The sequence below is a fragment of the Lutra lutra genome, chromosome 4 (genome assembly GCF_902655055.1).
Source record: "Lutra lutra chromosome 4, mLutLut1.2, whole genome shotgun sequence".
Classification (NCBI taxonomy): Eukaryota; Metazoa; Chordata; class Mammalia; order Carnivora; family Mustelidae; genus Lutra; species Lutra lutra.
Window position 1 is genome coordinate 143,911,434 of NC_062281.1, and position 27,933 is coordinate 143,939,366.

Consider the following 27,933-nt stretch of genomic DNA (forward strand, 5'->3'; position numbering starts at 1 on the left):
AATTATTCAATCCAGGGAGATTTGAGGTATTATTTCTCTCTCTCTCTTTCTCTCTCTCTTTTCTGATAGAGAAACTGAAGCTAAACAGGTTACATATATGGCTAACAGTCAAATAGTTACTAAATGGCCTACCAGAACTTGAATCGAGACTTCTTGGCTCTGAATCCATTGTTCAACACTACATTCTCATTGATACTCTCCAGAAGTACTGATATCTTGGCTACCATGAGTTTATATTTTTCCAAAAAAAATTTTTTATTGTGTCTCTACCTCTTCCTTTGATGGTATTTCTTGCCATCATTTTTCTCCTTTCTTTCTCCTTGCCCCACTATTTCCTTAATACTTATGCTGTGCTCCCAGAGACAAAAATAGGTTACTGTTTTGTAACAGTATATACACTCTGAGCCTCTGAGGGACATTCTTAGAAGGAGTGTGAACTTTGTAACATCCATTTCAAACAGGCTCAGAAGATTTTATTATTCTTTTTGTTTCTCTTAGGTTGCTAGACTGTTAATTATCTTTATATTTATATGTCCAAACTTTGCCTGTGGACCAGCAGAATTCACATCTCCTTGGAGCCTGTTAGTGGCAAAGCCGGTCCAACCCAGAACCAATAAAACAGAAGCTGCATTTTAGCAAGCTTGCTAGGTGATTCCTGTGGACTTTAAAGTTTGAGAAACATAGGCCTACGTCACCAATTAGACTATAAAATCTTTGAGAACTCCTTATACTTTTTCCTATCCCCAGTTCCAAGCACCATGCCTCACGCAAAACCACACACTCATGAAATGAAGTCTGTGATGATTTTGTAAAACACCTGGCAAATCAGAATCCTCAGTTCTGGTTTTGACTGTGTCAGGAATTCCATCTATTGTTTAATTTCAACAGCCTTCAGTTTCTCATCTATAAAATGAAGGAGTATAATTACATTTTTTCTAATGATCCCCCAATTCCAAAATGCTACACCATGACTGACAAATAGCTCAAAGTTAAACTAATTAATGTTGATAACAATTGAAATTGTCCTGAGGTATTTTCTTTGCAAAATTCCGACGTAAATTATGCAATGGTGTTGAATGAAATATGTAATATATGAAAAAGTATCACTTGCATCCAAATAGGTTGTTATTCTTAAGATCTCAGTTGGAAAAGATGGCTTTTGTTTGATCAGATGCCTTTTCACAAGCAGCAAAGCTGTACAATAATAGGGCCAACATTTTGTGTTTCTAAAGTTCAGGTTCAGTAGCCTGGTATAATGGCAAACTGGAAACTTCAGTGTGGGAAAAAAATAGGAGGTGATGCTTCGATTTCATGAATGCTGTATAGGATTGCCAAACCAAAATCGACATATTCTACCTTAGCTGCCTACAATTTCAAATTTTTCTAGCAATTTCACCTTCAAGATAGCAGAGGCAGAGACAGGGTAGAGACAGCAGAGTTAAAAAAAAAAAAAAAAGATCACCCCAGTTCAGTGTGTATCTGGCTGACCTACAAAATGATACATTTCATAATCCGATCTGTTGTTCCATCACTGGAACCCCTCTCCCCCATCTTCTTGGAGAAGAATTTGTACTTGGATGTTATTGTTATAACTGTATCATAATCATCATTCTGGAAACTATTGTTGACAACCCACATGATTGCCACTTACAGTTTTGATTCCTTCGACCTTAACATCTACTTGTTTGGCAATTCTGTTCCCTAAATTAGACATTTGGAATACTTGGTCAGCCTTGAAACTTCAAAGACAACAAGCTGTCTAGCCATCTGCTGTCATTGAAGTCCCTTGTGTTCTCACAGATTGCAGCTTGTCTATTCTGAAAGATGAGCTACAAATCTATTCTGAGCCTGAGCGAAATATCTGACCAGTCTCAGAGCAACCCTGGCAGTTACTCATAAGTCTAGCAGTTCCCGTGCAAAACACCAAACACTGTACTTAGAAAAGTAAGGCTAGTGGCAAATGGTACTTTCCATACCATTCTGGAGAAGAACTATTGTTTCTTTCTTTTTCTTTATTATTATTATTGTCATTATTTGCCTATTTTGTGATTAACTTATGGTGCTAAGTAAAAAAAAAAATGCCTTGCAATCATCTTTCTTTGGCATTGCCAAGTTCACCCTATTATATGCTCGTATTGTGTTTGGAAGTTGTTGTTTTGTTCTTTGTTTTAGATGAGTAGAAAGAGGGTGCAGACTAAGGATTTGTAGAGATTACTGCAGAAGGCATTTTATTTTTCTACAGAGGGAAGAGTACACCTATCTCTTAATTACGAAGTATTTCAAGCTGAAACGAGAGACAAATTCTATTCCTGCCTTCCACATTAATTAGTTAGGTAACCCTGGGCAAGTCACTTAAACCTCTAAATTTCCTCCTCTGCAAAATGAAAGCTTTGGTCTACAGACAGCCATTCAAATCCCTCCAATTTCAGTACCTACTATGCACCACCAGTGCTAACACCACCGATTCTTGGAGAGCTCAAAGATAGGGACTGAATGAACAACTGAAGGAGGGATTTGAATGGCTGTCTGTGTCTCCACGCCTTGAAGCATTCACTCCTTGTCTTCCTTTAAAACCAGCTCCTGAATTCTTGCCCAAATAGACTGTAACACTTTTTCTGTCTGAAAATATACACGGGGAAAATAAACGTGTCGGTTGCAGTCGACCTAGAGCAGACGTACCGGCCGGCGGGTGAGCTGTTCTTTCTTTGGAAAGGGCGCGCTCTGCCTGGTAAAGGGCTACCCAGTCACCCGGAGAAATACAATTTAAAGGGCGCCTGGGGTCAGAGTGGGAAACCCAGCCGCTCCTCTCCCGGCGGAGGCAACCTGGGAAACATTTCTGGGCTCCGAGTCACGCGGCAATTCCACGACAGGAATTGTGCAATGGGGCGCGTCGGGCGGGCGGCCGGGGTGGAAAGAAGCCGGGGAGGCTGCCGCGGTGCCAACTCTTTTTCCTCCCTAGGGAACCGCGAGGCGCGACGGCGCGGCCAGGACGGCGGAGATCCGGACCGCCCCAAGCCCGGGCCAAGAAAGCGTCGCTTCGCTGCAGAGGCCGCGAGCCGAGCCCCGCGTGCGGGCAGCGCCGCGCCAGAACCCGCCCCCGCGCGTTTCCCGGGACGCCGCCGGGGACCGCGGGCCGAGGGGGCGGGGGCGCGAGCGGGAACGGCGGCCGCGACTCCCCTGCGGCCCCTGGCGACGCGGAGGGGGTGGGGGGGCGCAGATTCGGCGCGGCGACCGCGGCGGGGAAGTCCGGGCCCCTACTTTCGGTTAGAAGCCCCGGGCTTCCAGCGGCGCCGCGCCCCCGCCCCCGCCGGCCGGCTCGCGCTTTCGGACGGTGACGCAGCGGTCCGGGTAGGCGAAGTCTGCGCGGAAGCCCGGAACCTCCCCGGCCGCCGGCGCCTCCCCGCCCGCCCCCGCGCTGCCCCCAGGCCGCGCCTGCTCGGGGCCTGCGCTGGGGTAGCCCCGGGAGCCCAGGCGGGACGCCCTCTGGGCGCGGGCTCGCTGATAAACCTTCGGTCGGGTTCATCACTCGTGTCACAGGCCTAGTGACGTGCGTTCTATTACTAGCGTCACTTAGAGGTGAGGAAACAGGCTCAAAAAACTACCCGGTTACGTGCTTGCAGTCAAATAGAAGGCAGAGCTGCGAAGCAAATGCAGGTTTGTCTTGACAGAGCTTTGTCCCACTTCTCTCCGATCGGCCTCTCCCGGCTTTCATTCCGGCGAGCAGCCAACAGGTAACACGTGGGACAGGTACACTGAGAGGAGGAGCCCCTCTTTACGGGGCAGCGGGGTAGTTTGCTTCTGGTGGGTGCTCCCTTTTGCCCCAGGGTGCCGTGAAAGTATTATTATCCAGGTGTATCACGAAGTGCACAAAGTTGGAAAGCATTTCGCAGAACTTCTGCCTCTGCTTTCAAACTGCATATTGGGATCCGGGACACCTTACCTGAAGGATCTAGTGGAGGGTTAAAGAAGACCGTGTTTACATGGGTGCCAGCATCCCGACGGTCTTCAAGGCATATTAATTCTCTTTTCTTTTTGCAACGTTCCCAGGGACATCTGGGAACTCACTCACCCTTCTAGCACTGGAGAGGGGACACAGTCATTTTAGGTCAGTACCCTCTCTGGCAGATGAAAGATTTAATCCGCTCAACGGGAAAATCACTTACCCCTCCCTTCATCTAAATTAGTGACAGACTGCGAGCTAGGGCCCCTGTCTCTTGGAAGCGTGCAAGGGCTCTTGTCACCTCACCTTCCTTTTCCTCCCAGAACCTTCAGAACGCTCTGAGGCCAGAACGTGACTTCCTCGGAGACCTGACGACAGTGATGTGGGCGGGGACCTCCGGGAAGGAGGAGGAAGTCAAGTCACCAGGTTGGCAGCTGTCCTGTCTGCCACCCGTTAGAAAGGGACCCAGCGCCTCAGGCCTGGAACCAGCCCTACAGGCCTGGGCCTCTTTGCTGGCTGGGACTGGGCCCTTTTAGAAGAGCTGAAGCCCAGTGAAAGATAAAGGTGTGTGTGTGTGTGTGTGTGTGTGTGTGTGTGTGTGTGTGTGTGTGTGTGTAGTCGGGGTTGGGGGGCTGTGGGGGAGGGGTTCTGGCTGTGGAATGTCCACATTCAGTAGATTAGGGTAGGAAGGAATATGCTGCTGGCTTTCACATTTTCTCCTGGATGGGACAGAGTCCTTCCATGGTAAATGATTTCAGGATCAGCACAGAATTTTGAGAGGAGTTTATCTTGAAAAGTGAAGCATGCCAATGCTTCAAAAGTTTTCTAACATTTCTAACATTGCCAAATCTTGGGAACTGTTTGGGTTTTAAAATCACTGAGCGCTGGAGGAGCTGTTTCCCCCTTCTATGCCTCTATTTTGTGAAATGAGGCTAAAATACCTGGGCAGCCCTTTTCCCTTTTCCCTTGGGTACCCTGGAATGCTGGGATTATGAATGGCATCTGAGAAGAGTTCCCTCCAAAGGGAAGTTGGACCACAGAAGGACCGGACTCTCTCCTTTGAAAACAAAGTCCTCCTTTTTTAAATCACAAAAGTACTTACTACTCATTGTACACAAGTTATATTTTCCTCCAAGCCAGAATCAGAAAGAAGGTAAAAAAATTGAAAATTGAAATTCCACACCCAGGAAACCATTGTTAGCAATTTGATGTATAGCATTGAATATATGCAGACCGAACACACTGCTTTTTCCCTTGAACAGCCTTTTTTCCTTGAATGAAATATCATGACATGCCACTAAATATTTTCCATATATTTTTTCCCATATGTGTTTTGAATGGGTATTTAGTATTCCATTGTACATTTATTTAGCTAAAGTCCAACTGAAGAATTAAAATTGTGCTCAGGTTTTTGCTATTGAAACAGCAATGAAGTGTGAACCTTGTAGCTAAATCTTTGAGCACATTCTCCATTATTTATACAGGTAAATTTCCTGGATGTGGTGTTTCTAGGGATAAAGATTGCTCTACAGTAACTTCTTAAGTTTGATTCCCTCCACACCATCCCCTCCCCACTCCAGTGCTTTCCCAGACTTCCTGTACCATTTATTCACCAAGAATTTACTGAACACCCATCACATACCAGACATGCCTTGATACAGAGATGAATACTTCGTAGCACAAGGTGCCATAAATGTCAGAGAAAGCTTTGGGTAGTCACATGCTCAGTTTGAGGAGGGTCATAAAAAAACAGTTGAATTTTTTAAAAATTCAATTTAATAAACATATTATTAGTTTCAGAGGTAGAATTAGTGATACATCAGTTGCATGTAACACCCAGTGCTCATTCCATCAAGTGTCCTCCTCAATGCCCTTCACCCACGTACCCCATCCTCTCAGCCCCTCCCCTCCAGCAGCCCACAGTTTGCTTCTGTAGTTAAGAGTCTCTTATGGTTTGTCTCCCTCTCTGTTTTTGTCTTATTTTATTTTTTCTTCCCTTTCCACGCATTCATGTTTTGTTTCTTGAATTCCACGTGTATGTGAAGTCATATCTTTGTCTTTCTCGGACTTATTTTGCTTAGCATAATACTCTCTAGTTCCATCCACATTGTTGCAAATGGCAAGATTTCCTTCTTTTTGATGGCTGACTAATATTCCATTGTATATATAAACTACCTCTTTATCTATTCATCTGTTGATGGACATCTAGGTTCTTTCCGTACTTTGGCTATTGTGAACATTGCTGCTATAAACATTGGGGTGCATGGGCTCCTCTGAATCACTGTTTTTATCCTTTGGATAAATACCTCATAGTGTAATTGCTGGGTCATGGGGTAGCTCATTTTTAACTTTTTAAGGAACCTCCATACTGTTTTCCAGAGTGGCTGCAGACAGTTTGTATTCCTACCAACAGTATGAGAGTGTTCCCTTTTCCTTGTATCCTCGCCAACATCTGTCATTTCCTGAGTTGTTAATTTTTGCCATTCTGACTGATGTGAGGTGGTATCTCACTGTGGTTTTGATTTGTATTTCTCTGCTGGTGAGTGATGTTGAGCATTTTTGCATGTCTGTTGGCCATTTGCATGTCTTCTTTGGAGAAATGTCTGTTCATGTCTTCTGCTCATTTCTTGAAAAACCAGTTGAGTTTTTTAAAACCAGTGGATTTTTAGGTGGGAGGAAGTTACTGACGAGTATTGAAAATGGAAGGGAGGAACAATGAAAGGATCAAAGGTGTTCTCTGTATAGAGATGTGGTGACCTAAGAGCCTGGTACATGTTCATATATTTGGGAAAATTATGAGTTGTGCTGTGTGCTTGTACTGAGAGTAGACTTGGGAAGGAGAATAGTGACAATGCAAAAAAAAAAAAAATTGCCTATTTAGTCATGCTAACAAGGTTCTGACCTTATCCATGTAGCAAATAGAGAACATTATTTATGGAGCCTCCAAGGTCATGATGAAATTGGATCTTACCACTTAACCTACTGAAGAGCACTGTCTTCAGTAGACCCTCAGAATCATTCCTTGGGGGGAGAAAAACAAACAATAGGAAAATTTGCAAAGGAAATAGCCCACAAGAATGTTGAAATGGAAACTGCAGAGAATCAACCAAATTCAGCAGCAGTAACTACCATGTCCATCACACGGAAGAGTGTGCTGTAGTAGTGGCCTTGATACTAGTGCATGCCCAGGGATTATTTCAGTTTCCTATCAGGAAAACAAATCCTAGACTGAGAAATCTGAAGACATGTAGCATAGATTTTAGTACATGAAGGCCCCTTAGAAACTGTATAGTGTTCAATGAAAGACATATTTCTGGTTTAATAAAAAACTTTTACTTATAGATAAGGAGTCCAAAACTTAAATGCCTGCTATGGCCAGATAGATCATAACTTTCAATGATTCTGGAAAATTCTCAGCCATTATCTCTTTGAATGTTTCCTTTCCCTCATTTTTGCTAACTCCTCAGAGAATTTTGATTACAGGTATATTTGACCATCTAATTCTATCATCCAAGTCTTGTAATCTCTCATATTTTGTATCTGCATTTAGATAATTTTTTAGGATTCGACTTCTAGTTCACTAGTTCTTTTTTCAGTTGTGTCCAATCTCCTTTTGCACTTTAGTTTTTAATTTCTATCCTTTTTTCCTTCTTACAAGTTCTGTGGGAAAATTCTGTATAGTCTCTTGTTTCTTGCTCATATTTACCTGCTTTCATTTCTTGAAACAAAGGTTCAAAGGTAAGCCAATCTGTCCCCTGGCCTATAGGCCTTCTTCAGCAAGAAAAGAGAGGGATCTCTCGTGTAACCAGAGCTTCAGCTAAGATCATTCCTTCCCTACCCCTCATATAAGCTTTGGCAGGGGTGAAGAGGGAAGCCTGGGATTCTGTATGCTATTGAGAAGGGACTCTACCCCCTCTAAGGGTCTTACTGCCACTATCTGGCATTGCAATCCCATTTTGCCTATGTCTCTGTTTATGTTAAGAAGTCCAGAATTCCCAGATCATCTCTCATACCTAAACCTAATCCTCATGTGGCTCTAAGGACAGTGAGATACCCTCTACCATAGTATTTTGTATCTTTCTCCTAGCTTCCCCCCTCCCCCCCCCCGCCATACTACATATTTTACTAGTCTCCCTCTTCTAAAATGTAACTGCTGGAAGAGCTGGGATATTTCTTTTGTTAGCTGCTCTGTCCCCAGAGCTTAGAATATTACCTGGCAAATAGAAGGTACTCAAAAAAAAATTTGTTGGGTGAAATAATATTAAATCTTCTTTATTTTATATTCAGTATCTTGCCATTCCATATCTAAGGATTTTGCAAGTCTGATTTTCGTCAGCTGTTGCTGCTAGCTCTTATTTACTTCGCCTTGTTTACTTGTGTGTTTTGTGGATTTTTACTCTAAGCTCATATTCCCTGGGTTTTATCTGTAGAAATTCTTTGAGGCATGGATTGAAGTTCATTCACCGAGTGATCATTTGTATTTACTTTAATTAGGTGTCTGGGGTAACTATTTACTCAGGACCAAATGAATATCCCTCCTTGTTGTTTTTGTGTCTTTTTTTTTTTTTTTAAACTACAGAGGTAGGGTGAATTGGGTTGTGAACCCATGTGTGTGGATATAAATGATCAAAAGACAAATATTTTCTTCAAACAAAACAGGACAATGTTATGAAAGCAAAAGTTTCTTAGTCGTAAATAGGCTTACCTGCTGAAAACAGGTCCCCTCTGTACAGATTTTGTGTAGACAATTTAGTTCTTGTAGCCCATCCAAAAAAATTAAATATTTTTTGAAGGCCAGGTACAGGCTTTTTGGTGAAGACCTTGGTTTTTAAATTGCCTTAAGCATAAATATAGTAAGTTTGGAGTGTCTTCATTTAGTCATTTGGACTGCCGTAGAGGAAAAGGAAGTCAGATTGGTTTCCTCAGTCTTTCTTCATGCCTTGATATTTGTAGTTCATGTTTGCTTGTCTCAGTCAAAGGCTTCTAATGTCTGATTGGTACTATTGTGCATGTACATGTTGTACATGTGTTGGTCTCCCTTCCCGAGGTGTGTTTGAGTAGATTTCAAGGAATACAAAGCTGCAGTTGGTCTCTGTTTGCAAGTCTTTGCATTTAGAAATAGTTTGGTGACTTTGCCTCAGAATTCCTAGATAATATTGTCGTAGAGGAGAAAGTTGTTCTGTGTTATTTTATTTTATTTATTTATGTCTTTATTTTAAAGGTTTTATTCATTAGAGAGCGGGCTCATGCAGGTGCACGCACGAGTGGGGGAGGGGCAAAGGAGAGGACTCCCCGCTAAGCAGGGAGCCCACGCAGGGCTTGCTCTCAGGACCCCAAGATCATGTCCTGATCTGAAGGCAGATGCTTAACCAACTGAGCCACCAAGGCACCCCTCTATGTTACTTTAAATTAGAGTAAAAGACAATTTTCTGCCCACCCAGAATTAGAAGGTAGCTTCTAAAACCACTTTTCTGTTCACTTTGAGTTCAACTTCAGTTTTATTTGAATGAAACTTTCCCCAAAGATGCCCTCATATCACTGGGGATTAGTTATGAAAACCATGAAGATTAATGATTAAATTGCACAGGCCTAGTGAGAGGAGCTCTCAGAGTCTAATCCCAGCAGCTTCAGTGTTTGACAGGACGTGTCTGATGCAAATTCGAAAATTTCAGACTTGAAACCACTCCTTTTTTTCTTTCTGTGTTTTTGAACTGGGTGGCTCGTCATGTTCCTGGCTCCAGACGGGTAAATAAAATTCAAAATGGCTTAGCAGCCAGGGGCCCCAGCTTTGCCACGTGAATTGTGATGGTGCCTGGAGGTTTCATTGTTCCCCTAGACTTCCCCATCCCACTTAGAGGCCAAGAGGCCAAAGTCCCTTCTGTGCTTTGACTTCTGTTCTACTGTGGCTTCACCCTGCTCTTCACTGAGGCTTATAAGCAAGACAGAAAAATATCTGGAGCGATCTTTACTCTGTTTTATTTCTTTAATCCCATAGTTTCTTATTTCTGTCCGATTCCTTTTATTATTTATAAATCTTCTCTTGAGAATATTTTCTGTTTCTTGGTGGTTTAGAGATCAGATCAGTAAAGGTTGAAAGCTTCCAGTAAAGGCAGAGTGACTTTGAGGGTTACTTTTACCTCAAAGAGGTCATGAGGGTCTGAGCTTCAGCTCTTCAAAAAAATTTTTTTAAAGATTTTATTGATTTATTTGAGAGAGGAAGAGAGAGAGAGAGAGGCACGCGTGCGAGCATAAGCAGGGGGAGATGCGGAGGGAGAGGGAGAACTGGATTCCCCACTGAGCAGGGAGCCCAATGTGGGGCTTCCTGGAGCTCAATCCCAGCACCTGGGGTCATGACCTGAGCTGAAAGCAGGTGCTTAACTGCTTAACCGACTGAGCCACCCAGGCACCCCCCAACACTGTCTGAGATTTTTATCAGTACTGGGAATGGGCCCATTTCAGAGATGAACTCACATTGTCAAAGCTTATTATATGCCTAAAGTGATATATAAATCTGGAAGGCTGATATATTATGGATGTGATCTTAGCAAGTTCCATTAGAACGTAAGTTCCACAAAAGGCAGAGAGTCGATTTTCTGCTATATCCCCACTGATATAGTTTAGTGTGCCCTATGTTAGGTGCTCAGCAAATATTTGAATTAACGATTTAATCCCTAATTGTCAGTTTTCTCTCTGTACATAAAGTACCATATAGCTCATTGATTGTTTTGAGAATTTTGAGAACTAATTTAAAAGCACTTAGCATGGTGTGTGCCACAAAGTGAGCATTTCATAAATTTCTCATCAAAGATCATTATCTATTAAGTTTTTCTTTACTTGCTTACTTTACTTGAAACGAAACAACAATTAGAGTTGCTACAATTATTTGTTTTACTCCTCACCCATGTTGGGAAAATTAGTTTGAGATATATAAATGTGTATTGAATGCTCACTGTGTAGGTTACAAACACAATCTTTGTGCCACATAGAGGCTTTTCATCCAATGATGGAGTAGACTTACAACATGACTATATATGACATAAGGTTGCTTATGGAGCTGTAGAAAAAGCCACAGCATGGGTCCCGAGGGAGGGGCAGGCCAGTTGGTGGGAGGATGTAATGTCTGTTTGCTGACAAACTGATGCTTATTATGAGCAGGAAAGCAGTAGAAGTTATATTCCTGACCCATGAAGGAAAAGTGACGGTTTAAAAGATGGTGTAATTTTTAAAAGGTTATGGTTAATGTAAATTTTGTCTTCATCATCTCATATTCTAATTCTTCCAGTATTTATTATAATGTGTATAGAGTGTTACATGATAACTCAGAATTAATCAGTGTTTAATCAATTGGAATATTCTGTTTTTCAAACTATTTTAGACAAACACATCTTGAACTGTGTCCTACCAAGAATGATACAGTTCTACCAAGTGACATCCTTTCATTGTGTAAAAATAAAACTACACATAAATATTTGGGTTTTGGTAATTTATAATTTGATAGATGTAGGTGTCTTCTCCTCTAAGTGCCAAGGTCCAGACATGCAAGTTTTTCCTTGTTGTCTCTGTGCAGCAGCTTTTTCTCCTGTTCCTCATTACACTGGAAGTATGGCCCCCTTCAGGTTTCCAGTTTTATTAGATTTCCCCATTTGGGTGGACTTATAGCCTAAGCTGATTTCTAATGACCCAGTCTTCTTAGATCTTCAGATTTTTCAAGAGTAGCTTGATTTTTATGTGGAATCAGCAATCTTTAAATTTTGGCAAACAACTGAAACTTATTTGTTTTTCAAGTGTCACACACACACACACACACACACACACACACACAATCACCAAGGGCCATATATGGGCTTCAGGCTATCAGTTTATAAACTCTGTTGTTCTAAACACGCTAAGCAATCAGCCCATCAATCAGCCCAGGTGTGTTTTATGTATACAATGTAGAATACATTTTGCTAGAATGCATCTGTTAGATCCCAATATCCTCAGATTTGGAGAAAAAAAGCCCAATTTCTGATTTCTTTTCATTTTTCTTTATAAATGTACATGTGTCTAGATTTTTTGTTCAGGAAATATGGCCACTGGTACCTACAATATAAGGAAATGTAGGGCGTAGTCCCTGCCCTCACAGAGTTTTTACATTCTGTGCAATAATAGAATGTGAGATGGATTGAAGTATCGAGAGATTTAAAGAAAGAAGAGCACACACGAATTTACTAGCTCAGTCTGGGTCTGCTTTAAAGGAGCTGTAGATTGAGGTGCCTGGGTAGCTCCATTAATCAATGGTCCAACTCTTGATTTTGGCTTAGATCGTGATCCCAAGCTCATAATCTCAGGGTTGTGAGATTGAGCTTGTGTTAGGCTCTGTGCTCAGCAGGGAAACTGGTTGAGATTTTCTCTCTCCTTCTCCTTCTGCCTCTCCCCTGGCTCACTCTCACTGTTCTCTCTCTCTCTCTTTCTCTCTCTCAAATAAATAAATGAGCTGTAGGCAGGGTGGGTGTGATGGCACTGGATGGAAACAGGCATATATCTGATATTTAGAGGAAGTTGTGACAGGAGTTGATAACTGAATGAATGTAGTGTAAGACTAAGGGAGAAATAGTATTTGTGCTTCTGTAATTGGGAAAATTCTAACCAGGCATAGTGTTGCAAGACTATGCAAAGGGTGACTTCAGTGATTATTTTGAAGGAAACAAAAGAGCTCAATGTCCCTTTCCTTTTGGTTTGTTCATTTCTTATAAACCAAAAGCAAGGCAGAAGGTTTTCTCATTTATAAAAGGCTCAAGAAATGTAATCGGTTCTTACATAATAAAAAGAAGGGGGAAAATCCAAGTATTAGGGGAAATATTTAAACTGATGTATTTATATATATTGGCCTTTTTTATTACTTTCTCATCATTAAAGGATTGTCTTTCTCCTTTAAACTTTTTTTTTAAGATTTTATTTATTTATTTGTGAGAGAGAGCACACAAGCAGTCAGAGTGGCAGGCAGAGCCAGAGAAAGAAGCAGGCTCCCTGCTGAGCAAGGAGTCCAACAGAGGACTTGATCCCAGGACCCTGGGATCACAACCTGAGCCGAAGGCAGACGCTTAACCGACTAAGCCACCCAGGAGTCCCTGCCTTTCTCCTTTAATCAACAAAAAATAAATGTGCACAGGTACTTCAAGATTTTAAAGGATCTTAAATATGTATCTCATGTTGAAAAGTGTCATTGAAGTAGACCATCTGTATTCTCCTAAATCAATGCTATTAGTTCCACTTAGGGCATTTCACTGGCGTCTGATTGTTTGAAGGGGCTGTAGGAAAACTGATGACATTAAGTAAGATAGATTATGGATCACATTCAACTCTCATCTCTCCGAGGGCCTAACAGACATAACTTGCATTATTGCTAATGGGAGTTTAGAGCATAAGCCTTTATGTATTTAAAGAGCTTACCATTAAAAATCTATCAATCTCCTAATCCTTGCAGTAGAACGCAAATGGGCTTTAATTTTAGGTGTAACTTGTTAATTGGTTGACAGTAGCTTCATTGTAAGTGATTGACACCCCACAAGTTATTTTTCCTCCTCTTCTACCCCTTTCTAACTCCAGAACCAAAGCGGACTTATCAGCAGTCTAGAATAGACAGCAGTAGGAGAGCTGGGTTATTTATGTAGATTCAAAAGAACAATGCAGGAATCCGGATAGGATAACGTTTGCAGCACTGTAGGAATCAGTGAGCACATTCACGTGTATGGGGTCGCGTTCGAATCTCATAGCAATTCTGTCCTGGGAGTAGGTTGGTGTCTCAGACTTTGTAGGTATCGCTTGGGTGGCTTGTCAACAGTAGAAATTTATCTCTCACAGTTCTAGAGGCTGAGAGTTTGAGATCGAGGTGCCAACCTGCTCAGGCTCTAATGGGAACCCTCTTCTGGGTAGCGAAAGGCCAGCTTCTTGTCGTGTGCTCACGTGGTAGAAACAGTGGTTCACCCTTGTGACCTGATCACCTCCCCGAAGTCTCCTCTTCTGATACCTTCCTGTGGGGGTTTAGTTTTCAACATATGAATTTGGTGGAAGGGGGGTGCAGACTATCCATTGATGGCAGTTGGGCCACCTGTTACACTCAGCAGAGGCCAATGATCAGAGTTGCCTTCAAGTTTCTTACCCAGTGTCACAAAGCTTTCACATAGGAAAACCAGGATAAGCACCTAAATCTTATGGCAGCAAGTCCAGTGCTTTCTGCAGAGTCCCCAACTGCTTCTCAGTCCTTCAATTTCACAAGTATTTCTTCAGGGCCCATCTCATCAGGTTCTAAGGGTGGCAAGAGTGCACAGCATTGCTACCTCCTCTCAGAGGACTTAGAGTTTATTATTTTATTATTTCAAAAGATTTATTTGAGAGAGTGAGTGAGAGGAGAGAGGATGAGAGAGAGATCAGAAGGAGGGGTAGAGGGAGAAGCAGACTCCTGGCTGAGCAGGGAGCCCAATCTGGGGCTCAATCCCAAGATCCTGGGCTCATGACCTGAGTCGGGGGTAGGCGACACTGACCAAGCCACCCAGGCACCTGATTTAGGCCAAAGTTTGGGTACATGGCTACAGCATCAATTGTATTTTCATTAAGTGTTTTCAGAATGTAGAGAAAGGAGAGATTGTGGGCTGTTCATTGGGGAAATTTTCATGAAGGACGCCTGTGGACTTTCATGGATGTTCTACAACAAATTACATAACTAAGGAGTTCACTTTGAGTACCAAGTCTGTGTTGACAACTGTATGAGGTACCTCTCGAGTGTACTTTCCCTCGTTTAGACCTCACCATAATCATCTGAGCTAGGTGTTATTACCCTCCACTGTACAGATGAGAAACTCACTGCTCACAGGGGTGGAGGGCAGACTTGTCCAAGGCGCACACAGTAGGGGCAGAGCCAGAGTTGAATATCTGAGGACACCAGTGCCTCAACTCTTAACCACCATTGTATGCAATTTTATCCTAAAATTTAAAAACCAGACTTTTTACAATGTACGTAAAAAATACATCTAGGCCTCTAAAGCAAAAAAAAGCAATTGGAATTCCCTCTCCCTTGACTTGTTGGCAGACCTGGGAGATAGAACAGAGACAGGGGATCTATTACATTCAAAGCTCTTACTTTATAAAGCAAAGTTCTGGCCCATGGAAAAACACCCTGAAGCTTCACGATAACGGTGAAAAGACCAAGTAGTCAAGCAGACATTTTGCCAAACCTAGCAAAAACAAAACAAGAGTGTAAGTACAGAGGACATTAAAGGATTAGCACAATAAGGGCTGGTCTAAATCTTTTAAAGAGATCCAGTCTTTGTGGCCTAATATTTGGGGGGATAATCTACCCCAGGAGGTTAAGATGCCTTAGCTTTGTTCTCCAAATCACCCAGGGAGGTGATCCAGGAAAAAAGCTCACCTCCCTGCATAAGTTTCTAGAGCTATCCAGTGTGGTTTACTGTGCTTTCTAGAATTTTTATTCAGTATACTTTTTATCCATATATATTTACACTACCAACATATTTTTGTACTCCTTTTAAAGTTCTTTCCCTGATGCCCTGTGTTCTAGATCAGCTCTTTCTGTTAGGGCGGTGGGGGTTGGCTGGCATGGAGGGCTGGTTGGTGCACACTTCTCCACAGGTGTTGCCAAATGTACAACATGGAGGAGAAAGGCTTCAAGCAATTGGGAGAGAAGTAGGCAACATTTGGTCACCGAGCTCAAAAGAGGCGGAAAAGATGTTGGAAAATTCAGTGGACGGTTGACAAGAACAGTTTAATTAGTTTTTTTTTAAATTGTAGTGAAATAAATATAACACAAAAAGTGCCATTTTAGCCATTTTTTAAGTGTACAACTCAGTGGCATTAATTATTGAAAATGTGGTGTAACCACCACCACGATCTATTTCCAAATATTTTCCATCACCCCAAACAGAAACTCTGTACCCATCAAGCCAAAATGTCCTATTCTCCCTTCCTCCAGCCCTGATAAACACTAAATGCACTTTTTGTCTCTATGAATTTGTCTGTTCTCGATATTTCCTATATTCTTATATTTCATACAATATCTGCCCCTTTGTGTCTGACTTTCCAGATTCATCCATGTTATAGCATGTATCAGAACTTCATTCCTTTTTATGGCTGAGTACCTTAATTATATGTATCTACCACATTTTGTTTATCCATTTGTTTGTTGATGGACACTTGGATTGTTTCTACCTTCTGGCTATTGTGAATAAAGCTGCAATGAACACTGGCTTACAAGTGCCTATTTGAGTCCTTTTTTCAATTCTTTTGGGTGTATACCAGGAGTGGAATTGCTCATAGGGCAATTCTATGTTTAACTTTTTGAGGAACTGCCAAACTTTTTTCCACAGGGACAGCACCATTTTACATTCCCACCATCAGGAGATGAGGGTTCCAATCTCTCCATATCCTTTGCCAACACTTATTATTTCCATTTTCTTTTTTATAGCCATCCTTGTAGATACGAAGTGGTATTTCACTGCGGTTTTAAGTTGTATTTCCTAATGACTAATGATACTGAGCATTTTTTAATGCACTTACTGGCCATTTGTATATCTTCTTTGGATAAATGTCTATTCAAGTACTTTGTTTATTTTTTAATTGAGTTTTTTAGGTTGAACTGTAGGAATTCTTACATATTTTGGATATTAAACCCTTATCAGATACATGACTTGCAAATATTCTCTCCCGTTTTGTGGGTTGTCTTTTCACTCTTTTAAAAAACATTAGCAAAATTTTACTTCAACTTTTTTTTTCCTGCTTATAAAAAAATCTTCTGACAAAGCTGATAGCTAACAGTTATTGTCTAAAGGCAATGTGGAAGCAACAAAGAATGTCTCTCAGACAAGAGGCAGTGTCCAAAATCTCCCTCACACTGGGGGCCAAGGCAAGAGGAGGGGGTAGAACTCTGCCATTAGTGTTGGTGGCCCCAAATGGGAGCCCAGGTTCCCCCTCCCCTGTCTAAATTCCCTTTTTGTGGTAAATAAGACTCTGCCAAGCTGACAGCTTGGAACTCCCAAGCTGCCTGAATGTTTGGGTGTGTTAGAGGAAAATGCTGTGGTTTCAAGATGGCCCACGTGCCAGCCCTCAGAGCCCTGAGCCAGCACCCTCTTCCCACTTCAGAGAGCCAAACTCCTGGCTCACTGGGGACTGCCGGGGCCCTAGAATAGGAGGCAGCCTTTCGCCCCAGCATCCTTCCCTCTAATCACAACCCCACACCCTGGAATTTTTGTTGTTATGGGCCTCACGTAGTTTTGGGTGCTGCAGAAGCCTAGCTCTGAGACAGACAGTGACAGTGGCAGGCAAAGACCCAGGGCTGTGGCTGGGGTGGCTCTTGGCCCCTGGGCTGCCTATACATTTATGCTTATTTCCAGACTATGGTCCACTGCAGGGAGAGGTGGATTGAGCAAGGTGCTGGCAGCCTTAGCCCTGTAGTGTATGTATATGGCAGAGGAGAAGGAAAAGGACAGAAGGAGGGATAAGGAGTCATAAAGCAGGGACAGGGATGAGTGAAAGCCAGGTAGGAACTTGCCCTGGCCAGCTGTGGCCCACCTGAAACAGAACTCTGCTCCCATGAGGGACCCGTCAGTTCCGCCCTGCTGGGCAACCAGGGCACGAGGAAGCCAGGTTCAACTTGGCCACAGTATTAAACAATGATTGCAGGGGTACTGGATACACACAGGGCACACTGATGTCTGGGCTCTGCATGTTGCCAGAGCCTGGCCAACAGAAGGTGAAGCAGCACTCTTTGGAGTGGCCACGGGTTCCAGGTTGGACAGGCAGGCATACTGGCTCATGGGCAAGAGCAGCAATGGCGGCACTTCCGGAGTGGTAGCTGGTCCCAGATCATCTCTTATTCATGAAGCACTAGCTGTAGTCTGAGACTGCAAGGGTTCTTTCCTCCATGTACCAGAGCTTGAAGCAAGTGCAATATTCATTCCTTAGTTCCTCTAGCTTTGGCTGCAGCTTTGGTCCAGTCAGCAAAGAGCAGTTGGCACATGTGGTGCTCATCCAGGTCTTTCATTTAAGGCTCCAGTGTGAAATCATCTAATGTGGAGTTGAGGAGACATGCACAGGGTCTGTTCTCATTTGCCAGTGGGAGCTGACTTCAGCACATCACTTCTTTAAAAAAAGTGTGAAGTACATAATAAGTGATTAATCAATAAGTATCATTTTCATTTGCCTTTAACGAGAAAAAAATAAAATGAAAATAGGATGGTTCCTGAAAAGTCAAGATATATAACCTCCCTTTGTATTGCCTTATGTTCTGAAATGTTTTATATTCCAGGTACTTTGAAATGTTATCCTCAGATGGTCTATCCTCTGTGGGAATCGCATCTCATACCCACTTTCTATCTTTAGAGCTTGCATCATTGTTTACAGTGAACATAATCACAGGGACAATGGGCCTTGCCAATGAGTCTGTTTGCCCCACTGGCAACTGACCACACCTGGAAGGCCTGTTGCTCCTAACTGCTTAACATATTGACCTGAAGACAGCAGGAGGACTTAGAGACCTTGCTCCCGCTGGTTACTACATGTTCTGCTTGATACTGGCCCTGCCAGGAGCTACCAGCCAGGCCTGCTTCCCTGAAAGACATACACAGATTGCCCACCACCCCCATTAGGCCAAAATTGATCTGCAAATGGCATGTCCTCTACACTTGGGCTTAAGAAAATCTGTCAAGCAAACAAAGACTTACCTCTATCCGGGATACCTGGTCTTAATGCCCTTGACCAAGTCACTGTGTTTTCCCATGTTGCTTATCCATCCATCCATCCATCCACCCACCCACCCATCCATCATCCATCCACCCAAGATTTGCAGAATGGCTGCAAATACAAAGATGTTATATTGTCCTGGACTCCATAAATTCACAGCCTGGGATGCAGTTGGATAGAGTGGAGACAGGTAGGCAAATGAATGGTGGGAATACGGTATGATAAGAAAAAGTACAAAAGTATATGCGAAGTACTCTGTGAAACCAAAGGATGGATCCTGCTTGCCTTGGGTTGCTGAGGAAGTTTTTTGCAGAGCATGTGCAGGTGACCAAAGGGTAAAGAGGTTGGGGCCAGACTGTGACAGACTTTGTATGCTTTACTGTGATGCTGAACTTGATCCTCCAGCAACAGGGAGCCTTTCCTTTCCCCTTCTACTGCCCTGCATCTTAGGGCTTCAAGGCCCTGGTCCCTGCTAATAAAATAATGACCAACTCTTTTTAGGGCTTCCAATGTGCCACAGACTATACTAAGTGCTTTAAATTCATTATGTAACTTAATCTTCACAACAACCTTAGAAGACAGAAAATGTAATCATCCCCATTTTATGGATGAGAAAACAGATTTAAAACCCAAAGTCTCACAACTAGGAATAGGCAGAGTTCTGATTCTAAGACCCAGTTCCGATTCACAGTCAAGACTGTGCTCCTAGGGGCCCCCGGGGGGCTCAGTTGGTTAAGCGGCTGCCTTCGGCTCGGGTCATGATTCCAGGGTCCTGGGATCGAGCCCCACATTGGGCTCCCTGCTCAGCAGAGAGCCTGCTTCTCTTTCTCCCCCTCTCCCTGCCGCTCTGCTTACTTGTGCTCTCTCTCTAGCTCTCTGTCAAATAAACAAACAAACAAACAAAAAGACTGTGCTCCTAGAAACATGAGCCAGTAGGATCTTGGTGTATGAGGGGCTAGGAAGACTGGATCCATCTCCCCAAACCAGCCTCCAAAACTTCCCCACTTTTTTTTTTTTTAAAGATTTTATTTATTTATTTGACAGAGATCACAAGTAGGCAAAGAGGCAGGCAGAGAGAGAGAGAGAGAGAGAGAGACGGGGAAGCAGGCTCCCTGCCAAGCAGAGAGCTCTATGCGGGGCTTAATCCCAAGACCCTGGGATCATGACCGGAGCCGAAGGCAGAGGCTTTAACCCACTGAGCCACCCAGGCGCTCCTTCCCCACGTTTTTTTTTTTTTTTTTTTTTTTTTAAGATTTTATTTATTTATTTGACAGAGAGAGATCACAAGCAGGCAGAGAGGCAGTCAGAGAGAGAGGAGGAAGCAGGCTCCCTGCTGAGAGCAGAGAGCCCAACTTGGGGCGATCCTAGGACCCCGAGATCACGACCTGAGTCGAAGGCAGCAGCTTAACCCACTGAGCCACCCAGGCGCCCCCTTCCCCACGTTTTATAACGCTCATACCTCAAACCCTCTTACCTCCTACCTGGGTTGATAGCAACAATCTGAAAGCACCTCGTGTAGGGGTCAGTCATAGTTGTTGTAGAGGAGGGCTTTCTATGATGCTGATGCCAACTTACCTCCAAGTTTTGTGGCTGCTTCTGGGTGATGTTGAATTAATGATTAATCTGCTCATGTAGAACTCAGCTAATGCCCCTCCAAATAATGTAATATGTTAGCCCAATTAAAAACAGCTGCCCAGCTAAATGAATTGTCAGAGCTGTTAACTCCCATTTTATGTTCTGCAAAGGAAGCAGGAGTTCTACTGAACCCTTCTTGCCAGACAGTGTTAGATTAAGATGTTAAATTAACTATATAATAAATAGATATATACGTAATTTAAGTTAGTGTTGATGTCATCTCTGTAAAACTGTGGGTACAAATGCATAACCTGAAGCTCAGAAAGGTGAAACCACTCGTTCAAGGTCATGGAGTCAGTTTTCTTTCTATGACTCCAGGACTCTAACATTAGGGTGGTCTTTCGTTTGTATCCCATCAAATAACGGCTCTTCTTTTTAAAAATGAAAATTCGAATGACCCTAAAGGAGCATTATTATTTTAGCAATGTGGTGTAGTGCAAAGAGCAGGAGCTTTGAACCCAGATATTCTTGCGTTAAGCTTCTAGTGTCTGCTCTGAAGTGGTGTGACCTTTGACAAATAACCTCATCTCACCTGAAGAGATGATTGTGAGAGGGCAGCAGGTGGCTGGCCCCTAGGATACCTCAGTACACCTTAGTCCTTTTTGGTTCCTCCTCGGTGTAACATGAATGGACATCTCCAGTCATCTCAAGCTAATTGGTTACACAACTCAATGCATCCTTAGATATATGTTAATTAATTTATTTATTTTTTAAAGATTTTTATTTATTTATTTGACATTTGTTTATTTTAAAGATTTTATTTATTTATTTATTTATTTGACAAATTTATTTATTTGACTCACAGTAGGCTGAGAGGCAGGCAGAGAGAGAGGGGGAAAGCAGGCTCCCCGCTGAGAGCAGAGAGCCCAACTTGGGGCGATCCTAGGACCCCGAGATCACGACCTGAGTCGAAGGCAGAGGCTCAACCCACTGAGCCACCTAGGTGCCCCCTGTTAAATTTATTTTAATTGAAACAAATTCCTGCTATAATATATTTTGGGAGAAAATCTGGGGAAGGTATTGTGAAACTAGGCAAATTATACAGCTCTGGCAAGCAGGGACCTCCCAGACCCATCAGGAGGCCCATGACTCATGAGAGTTTTGGGGTGAAAACAGAAATGCTGCTATCTTGGAGCCACAAAATTTCTGTTCAGAAACATGACACAGGGACAGGTGGAAGGAGAGATAGCAGTAGAAGGCAGCAGAAACAGATTCCCCAAAAGTGATGCACATAGTACCTGCTGTATGAATGTGTGGGGGAGAGAGACCAGTTGGAAGAGGTCAAGGAACCCACCATAACCCCCTCCTGCCCTCTCTCTTGCTTCTGTCATCCCATAGCAACTTTGAGAGTCAAACTCTCTTAGAGTCGCCCATATCTTTCTCTTTGTAACAAGGTGGGGAGAATATCACCATCTCTTAATAGTTGGTGCCAAAATTCCTCCTGGGGCTAGACGCATCTATGTGTGGAAAATTGGGTATAATAGAATCTGTTGGAGAGCTTGAGGCAGAATGTTGGAACCTGAGGACCTGGATGCTAGAGGGGGGGCCACTTGCTGTGGGTACTACAGGGAGAATGTGCAATTCTTGGGGGTGGTCTGGGATGGAGAGAGTGAGGCAAAGAGAGGAGGGAGGGCAAAGGGAAAAGGGAGAGAGCCGCTGTGATTTCTCCCTGCCATTCCCCGCATCTCCAGCAATGACAATCGAAGCAAGGCACATTTGTGTGAGTGTCTTGACGGGAAAACCGGGAAGGGACGGAGTTTCATTTCCACATTGTGCAGAACAGATTAGGTGTGAGGAAGTGGAAGTGTCCTTTTGGATGTCATCCAGCTCTGGAAAGGGCTGTAGACTTCCACAGGCCAGATTAAGGGTTGGGGGTTCAAACCAAGTTTACCCAGATCTTTGAGAAGCAAAGGGGCCTCAGCTGATTTCCCAGTTATATCTCTGATTTCTTTCTCTTTCCTTCTTTACCTTTCCCTCCCCTCCAAAGCTTACCCAGTACTGTACTTGACATACAGCAGGCACAACGTAAACATCTGTCATGCTGAATTCTATAAATATTATGTGTGGTTTCTGCTGTCATGATACCTAAAATCGAGTAAAGTCAACACACACATGTATTTCACCTCTAAAAATAAGCCTAATCCTAAAAATTCTGGGAAGGATATAAATACCATCTAAGTAGGCTTACCACTTTCCACCTCTTTGTTTTTTTGTATCCTTCAAGGTTCAAGTCACATCTCACCCTCTAGGAAGTCTACCTGGATTTTCAGGGACATTTCCTGTCTCTGAAATCTTATGCCATTTCCCTTCTGTGTCAACCATTTGAAACTGGATCATTTATTTTTCAGAGGGGTGTTTTTCCTTTTCTTCTCTATACCACAGTCTCAGGATGACCCTTGCTACGGGCTGAGTGTGTATCCTACACACATAGTTATTGAGTTGATTGTTACTGATCGTGGGTATCTTGCATCATAGTCCCAGAAACTTAAGAATTTCGTATGTACTTGGCATACACAGGTACTGAATAAATGTTGTTGAACTGAGTTGAATTGACCTCTGAGAATCTATGAGTCTTAGATATTACTCTGTTGCCAAAAAAACAGAAAATTAGAACTTGGGGAGAAATGAAATTTAATTCTTGTTAAACTATACTGATTTCCTATTGCTCTTTAAGCCTGTAATTTATGCTTTCCACTCCAAATGCAAATATGGTTTATTGGCCAATCACTTTTACAAGGATACTGTGAGCTTAAAAAATGAAGATGCACAGAATTTTGATGCTGACAGATGTCATAAAATCATGTGCTCTAACTGAAGAGAAGTATGAGCTCAGAGAGGTTAAACAGACAGCCTTATGCTTCCTTGGTTGGTCACAGAGCTCACTGGGCAGTCAGGTCCCATGCTTTATGGTCCAGTGGCCTTTCCAGACTCTAAGCTTGGCTGTCAGAATGTGTTTTCATTATTAATGCAGTATACTAAATCCCTGAGGTAGAATAAGCCTATTATTAGAGCTAGTAACTCAGTCCAAAGCAATCTGATATTCCTATAAAATGGGATAGATTTTGAAGTAAAGAATCCTTGGGTTCACTGCCTTCCAGTGGGGTCATCATCTCATTTATCCTATGTATATATAATATTTTATATATATATACATATATATATCCCATAAGTGAACACTTCTGTATGAACATTCATTATAATAGTTTTATTGATTCCGTTATACAGTGCTATTAATTACATGACCACAAAAGCCTTCTGTTAGATTAAGCCATAATAAATAAGATTAGTAAATACCCTGTATATTGAGTGCTTTTATGATAAATGGATGTTCATCTTTCAGAAATTACTACATTGACGTCTTATAATTATATCAGATATTTGGACTTTTTTAATAAAAAAACTTGAATTTCTTCTAATAACTAATGATATTAGTTATTAGATTATTCATCCTCATGATAACCCTATCAAGTGGACGTTAGGATTTTCCTCACAGGTGAAAAAATACAATCGTATAGAAATTTGGTATCTTGCCCAAGATCCCACAGTAAGGGAGGCCAAGACTGAACAAGATAATATATATGCACTTAGCACAGTGCTGGGCAGATAGTGTGTTGAATAAATGCCATAGAAAGAGTCAGTATGAGTGAGCAGAAAGTTGAAACTGTTCCAAAGATAGTACATAAGATATATAATTCCTGTATATAAAACATGTATGACTGCGGGCACCTGGGTGGCTCAGTCGTCTGACTCTTGGTTTTGGCTGAGGTTGTGATCTCAGGGTCGTGAGATGAGCTTCCATCTAGCTTTTTTCCACACTGAGCTCAGAGTCTGCTTGAGATTCTCTGTCTCCCCCTCTGCCCCTCCCCCTGCTCCATGTGCTCTCTCTCAAATAAATAACTAAATCATTAAAAAAAAAGGTACGACTAAAATTTGATTCTGAGCTTCCTAACAATCAACAGGGGAATATAATCAGTTATACAAATGATAAGTAACCTTGCCCAAGAGAATTATAATTATCTGGAGCTCAGACCTAAGGGCTTTTTCAGGACACAGCATTAACATCCTAACAAGACCTGAGAGGATGAGGCAAACTCACCTCGGAGTACATGGGATGGCTGCTTAGAAGCCTGGAAAAAGTGATGGCCAAACCTGGGTGAAGTGGAGATGCTTGAGTTGCTCTGGCAGAAGGCAGAGGAAGGATTAAAAAGTTGAGGGAAGGGGCATGTAGAGTTAAAATATCATGTCAGGCCAGAAGCCCCATGAGACGATTATGTTTCATGGGAGGCCCAAAGGACATACCATTCACCAAGTCCGTTAAGAATGTACTGCCAATAGAAGTAGCAGTGTCACTAAGAAGTCACTTCCGAAGGTCTGGGATTAAAGGAGGAGAGTGGTCTCAGAGCTGGGCTCCTTAATAGCCACGGGCATGAGGGGGCTCTTTCTAAAGAACAGAGACCAGCTGGAAGTGCTTACCTACCAGAAGCCATGAGGCCACGATACCATAATCACCAGTAGAGATAGAGGGGTGGCAACAGGGGCTTGGCCTGTAGGAATTATGGATTAACAGCATTAACAGGATTAACAGCTCATGGTGTCCCAAGGGTCAAATGTGCAGACAACAAATGTACTACATAAAATCTAAAAAAGACGGGGCCTGTGATCACATGGTCCTCTGGCCATATATATCCTATATGACACCATCTAGAGCAGCAGACCTTGTAGAATGCTGGAGGCCTTGGAAAGGCACACTTGAAGTGACAGATCAGAGGAAACTCTCTTGAGATACCGGGTTGTCTTCCTGTAGGATACACTTTAAAGCTGAGACCTCTGTATGACTGTGTGTCCGCACTTAGGAGGGTGACTGGATCCCGGAACCAAGGAATCAGAGCAGGAGTGGCACCATCTACCCTCACTCCTAATGGCTTACTGGGGAACTTTGTCCACATTCTGGTCTCTTCAAGTGTTAGAGGTCCTGGGCCCTTGCCAGGGGACGTAACAAGAGTCTTTTGGGTTTATGAATTATAGCTGTCACCAAGGCCCTTTGGATTCCTTGTCTCCAGGGACCAGCAGGGGGAAAAGAGTCAACCATTTATGGCAGGGAAAATCCATCTTCAACAGCAGGAGGTAGAGTTCCTTTTATACATGTAGCTAGGGAGGAACATGGGTGGAACCCAGGAGAACCATGGGGCCTCTTCTGGCACTCACTTGCCCCATCGGAACTATGACTGGAAGTGTACAGCGCTCCTGGCCTGGGAAGGGTGTGACTGCAAAAGGCTCAGATCCCTCCAGAAGGAAGATTTGGGTCACTTCACCAGGTAAGCCACCAGGACCTGCCAGACTAATAGCTAGGCATGAGAGGAATTTAGAATGGACAGAAGAGAAAACAAACGAACAAACAAACAAAAAGGAAACAACAAAAAAGGAGAGGACGTGAACCAGCTGTGGCTCTGAGACCAACAGTAGTGACCTGGCCATTGTTTGCCTCATTAACCACCTTTTCTATATTTGCCTGCAGAAAGACGGGTCCACAGATCTGTGGAGGTCCTACTCCCTGAATCTACTACAGAAGGGGACCTGAGCAGTGTGATGGGTAGAATATAGCCGCCATGAAACTGTACGGCTCAGATGTCCTCCTGCAGGGAGCATGGCTGACGGAGAGTTCCACCTCTTCCTTCTCTGTAATCCATTACCATGCTTGTATGGGAACTGGGCTTCCCATGCCCACGACTGAGCATGGCAAGCATACTATGTGAGCGGCAACCACTTGGCCTGAGGACTCCCAAGGGGCTTCCCTGATATTTTTCTTGGAAATGTCCTCTTTCTATCCCTTCCTCCCGTTCCCCTACTGTCCTGCAACAGATATTGGAGCTGCAACATGGTCGGGTGGCTTCCCTCTCCTTCTCTTGCTTTCTCTCCCTTTACAGATATTTTCCCAATAAATCTCTTGCTTATCTAATCCTGTCTTACTTACTTCTTGAAGCACCTAAACTAATGTATGCTCCCCAGTTAGTGACTAGAAAATTGAGGGCAATCCATGCATCATAATGTAGTTGAAATAGTGAGTGTGCATATCCCTTTTTACTTGATCTTCATAATCATTGAATGATATTACTTATTACCATTTTATATATGAGGAAACTGAGGATTAATTTAGGAGCTTGCCTGGGGTCTATAGCTGCTAAATGGCAGAGCTGAGCTGAAACTCAAACTTAGATCTGGAGTACTCCAAAACCACATTTACTGCTCAGCTATGGGGACAGTTGGGCTAAGGGCAGAGTGGACATCTTTTTTTTTTTTTTAAAGATTTTATTTATTTATTTATTTGACAGAGAGATCACAAGTAGGCAAGAGACAGGCAGAGAGAGAGAGAGGGGGAAGCAGGCTCCCTGCTAAGCAGAGAGCCCGATGCGGGGCTCAATCCCAGGACCCTGAGATCATGACCTGAGCTGAAGGCAGAGGCTTAACCCACTGAGCCACCCAGGCGCCCCCAGAGTGGACATCTTAAGAGAGTTGAAGTCTCCAAGGAAGATGAACCTCGTGTCTTAATAGGAGTGAGCCGAAGAAGTTCTCCAAATCAACATCAAGGTGTGTCTCAAGCAATAATTTTAGGGCAGTACTGATCCTCTCATAAAATGCATGATAGAAACATCAATGTTCTGGACAGTGTTCCTTCAATAATATTAGTCCAGAAGGTTTTCAACTGGACATTTACAATCATACCTATGTGATTCCATTGTTTTCATCTTTTTTCTTTCTCTGAATTATACTTTAGCAAATATCTACTGAACTTTTACTCTACGTCATACATTATTCCTTCTAGGCAAAAATTTATATACATCCCTTTTGCTTCCCCATTACACTTAATTAGACTCCATTTTCTTACTTTCAGTCTGTCATTATCAACATTGTTGAAGGCCTGCTGTTTTCATGGTAGTAGGCAATGGGAAAGGATTTCTTTCCTGTGAGTGTGATAATTTCTCCACCTTAGAAGACTAATACGTTTTTTAAAAATAAATTTTATTGGGACACTTGGTTATCCATGTACTAAAAAATCAGAGATTATATAAAAGCTTTTAGATAGGAAGTGAATCAGAGAACTTAAAGCGAGAACTGAAGTTATGAATTTTCTAGAAGAAAATGGGTGAACATATTTATTATCCTGGATTAGGCAAAGGTTTCCTAAATGTGACACAAAAAACATACATCAAAACCTTTTAAAAATTGACAAGGAGGATAATCAAAATGAAGACCTTTGTTTGCAATGCACTCAATATATTAAAACAAAAAGGCATGCTGTTCGCATTGCTATCTGTAAAACATGTCAACTATAAAAGATGTATATCCAGAATAGAATTCATTCTTAAAGTGATATAATAAGATAAAATACTGATTTAATAAAAAAGAGAATGACTTGACTAGACACTACAAAAATAGAAGATACTCATTCACATGGCAAAGAAGCACATGAAAAATTCTCATCATTCTTTATTCATTGGGACAACATAAGCGATCATTTCAAACCTACTGGAATTGCTAGGATTACAAAAAGACTGGTAATATAAGTATGGTGAAGCTATGGGGCCACGAAAATTTTATACATCACTGGTGGGCATACAGTAAGAGAC

The 27,933-nt window shown here is 42.6% G+C and overlaps 1 protein-coding gene across 2 annotated transcripts; it reads left to right on the forward strand.

Annotated features, from left to right (window-relative positions):
* Positions 1-1,578: 1,578 nt before the first annotated feature.
* LOC125097991 (translation initiation factor IF-2-like) lies at positions 1,579-26,236 on the forward strand. Of its 2 annotated transcripts, none has more exons than XM_047726301.1 (2): positions 1,579-4,105; positions 25,824-26,236. In XM_047726301.1, the coding sequence occupies exon 1, from the start codon at positions 2,881-2,883 to the stop codon at positions 3,541-3,543; it is 663 nt and encodes a 220-aa protein (XP_047582257.1). In that variant the 5' UTR covers positions 1,579-2,880; the 3' UTR covers positions 3,544-4,105; positions 25,824-26,236. The 2 variants fall into 2 exon arrangements, with proteins under 2 accessions (XP_047582257.1, XP_047582256.1); XM_047726300.1 differs by lacking the exon at positions 25,824-26,236 and adding an exon at positions 4,584-6,311 and having other exon boundaries at positions 1,579-4,552.
* The last annotated feature ends 1,697 nt before the right edge of the window (positions 26,237-27,933 follow it).